The sequence below is a fragment of the Buceros rhinoceros genome, unplaced genomic scaffold (assembly GCF_000710305.1).
Source record: "Buceros rhinoceros silvestris isolate BGI_N320 unplaced genomic scaffold, ASM71030v1 scaffold16522, whole genome shotgun sequence".
In the NCBI taxonomy this organism is placed as follows: Eukaryota; Metazoa; Chordata; class Aves; order Bucerotiformes; family Bucerotidae; genus Buceros; species Buceros rhinoceros.
In genome coordinates, this window is record NW_010399614.1 from 1 (window position 1) to 1,855 (window position 1,855).

The following is a 1,855-nucleotide window of genomic DNA, read 5'->3' on the forward strand; positions in this document are numbered from 1 at the left end:
GGGGCAGGTGAGCATCCGCAACCCCCGCGGCTCCCCCGGGGAGCTGCCCAAGACCTTCACCTTCGACGCCGTCTACGATGCCAGCTCCAAGCAGGCGGACCTCTACGACGAGACCGTGCGGCCGCTGATCGACTCGGTGCTGCAGGGCTTCAACGGCACCATCTTCGCCTATGGACAGACCGGGACCGGCAAGACCTACACCATGCAGGGGGCCTGGGCGGAGCCGGAGAAGCGGGGCATCATCCCCATGTCCTTCGAGCACATCTTCACCCACATCTCCCGCTCGCAGAACCAGCAGTACCTGGTGAGGGCCTCGTACCTGGAGATCTACCAGGAGGAGATCAGGGACCTCCTCGCCAAGGACCAGAGCAAGAAGCTGGAGCTGAAGGAGAACCCTGAGACGGGGGTGTACATCAAGGACCTCTCCTCCTTTGTGACCAAGAACGTCAAGGAAATCGAGCATGTGATGAACCTGGGGAGCCAGACACGCTCCGTGGGCAGCACCAACATGAACGAGCACAGCTCCCGCTCCCATGCCATCGTCAAGGAAATCGAGCATGTGATGAACCTGGGGTGCCACTCACGCTCCGGGGGCAGCACCAACATGAACGAGCACAGCTCCCGCTCCCATGCCATCTTCCTCATCACCATCGAGTGCAGCGAGACGGGGCCAGATGGTGAGGAGCACATCCGTGTGGGCAAGCTCAACCTGGTGGACCTGGCTGGTAGTGAGCGCCAGAGCAAAATGGGGGCCCATGGGGAGCGCCCCAAGGAAGCCTCCAAGATCAACCTCTCCCTCTCCGCCCTGGGCAATGTAATCTCCGCCCTTGTGGATGGCAAGAGCACGCACGTCCCCTACCGGGACTCCAAGCTGACCCGCCTGCTGCAGGACTCCCTTGGGGGCAATGCCAAGACAATCATGGTGGCCACCTTGGGCCCGGCCTCTCACAGCTATGATGAGAGCCTCTCCACCCTCAGGTTTGCCAACAGGGCCAAGAACATCAAGAACAAGCCCCGGGTTAACGAGGACCCCAAGGACACATTGCTGCGGGAGTTTCAGGAGGAGATCATCCGGCTGAAAGCCCAGCTGGAGAAACGCGGCATGCTGGGGAAGAAGAGGAGAAGGAGCAGCCGGAGGAAGAAAGCGGTGGATGGAGAAAGCGCCACAGAGAACGAAGGTGAGGATGACAACGAGGACGGCCTGGAGAAGAACATGGAGAATTACTTGAAGGAGCAGAAGGAGAGGCTGGAAGAGGAGAAAGCTGCTATCCAGGATGACCACAGCCTGGTGAGCGAGGAGAAGCAGAAGCTGCTGCAGGAGAAGGAGAAGATGATAGAAGATCTGCGGAAGGAGCAGGAGGCCACGGAGCTGCTGGCCACCAAGTACAAGGTACATGTAACCTCACACCATTACGAGTGATACCGGGGGAAGCTCCGTGTGGGCTGCTTGAATGGCTCCCAAGCAGGGTGGGCTCCCAAGCAGGGTGGGCTCCCAAGCAGGGTGGGCTCCCAAGCAAGGTGGGCTCCCAAGCAGGGTGTCCAGGCAGGGTGCCTGAGGTCAGCCCCATGCTCCTGTGTAGTGACAGGCTGGGGTTGCCCTCAGACACGGACCTCCATGGGGACCTTGTGTGGGAGCTCCTGGGGTGCAGTGTGGGAAAGGCCGTGGGAGAGTGGATCCTTGGTGGCACGAGTTTGCTGCCCTCAGCTCGTCCGCCTCAGCACAACAAAACAGCTTGTGACAGGGTCAGGGAGTGATGCTGCAGATTCGTCTCTGGTGGCTCTGGGAACACGCCCAAGCGCTGGGGACACAACACCACCTGACCCCTGGTCCTGTCCAGCCCCCAGATTCTGCCCT

General features: G+C 60.8%; 1 protein-coding gene across 1 annotated transcript in view; it reads left to right on the forward strand.

Moving 5' to 3' along the window:
* Positions 1-4: 4 nt before the first annotated feature.
* The window catches only part of KIF3C (kinesin family member 3C), a gene marked incomplete at its 5' end in the record, with an annotated part of 9,561 nt that continues 7,710 nt past the window's right edge, over positions 5-1,855 (forward strand). The window contains 2 exons of the mRNA XM_010131560.1: positions 5-508; positions 605-1,390. Of these exons, the coding sequence (XP_010129862.1) occupies positions 5-508; positions 605-1,390 (1,290 nt within the window). The remainder of the gene's footprint in view (positions 509-604; positions 1,391-1,855) is intronic.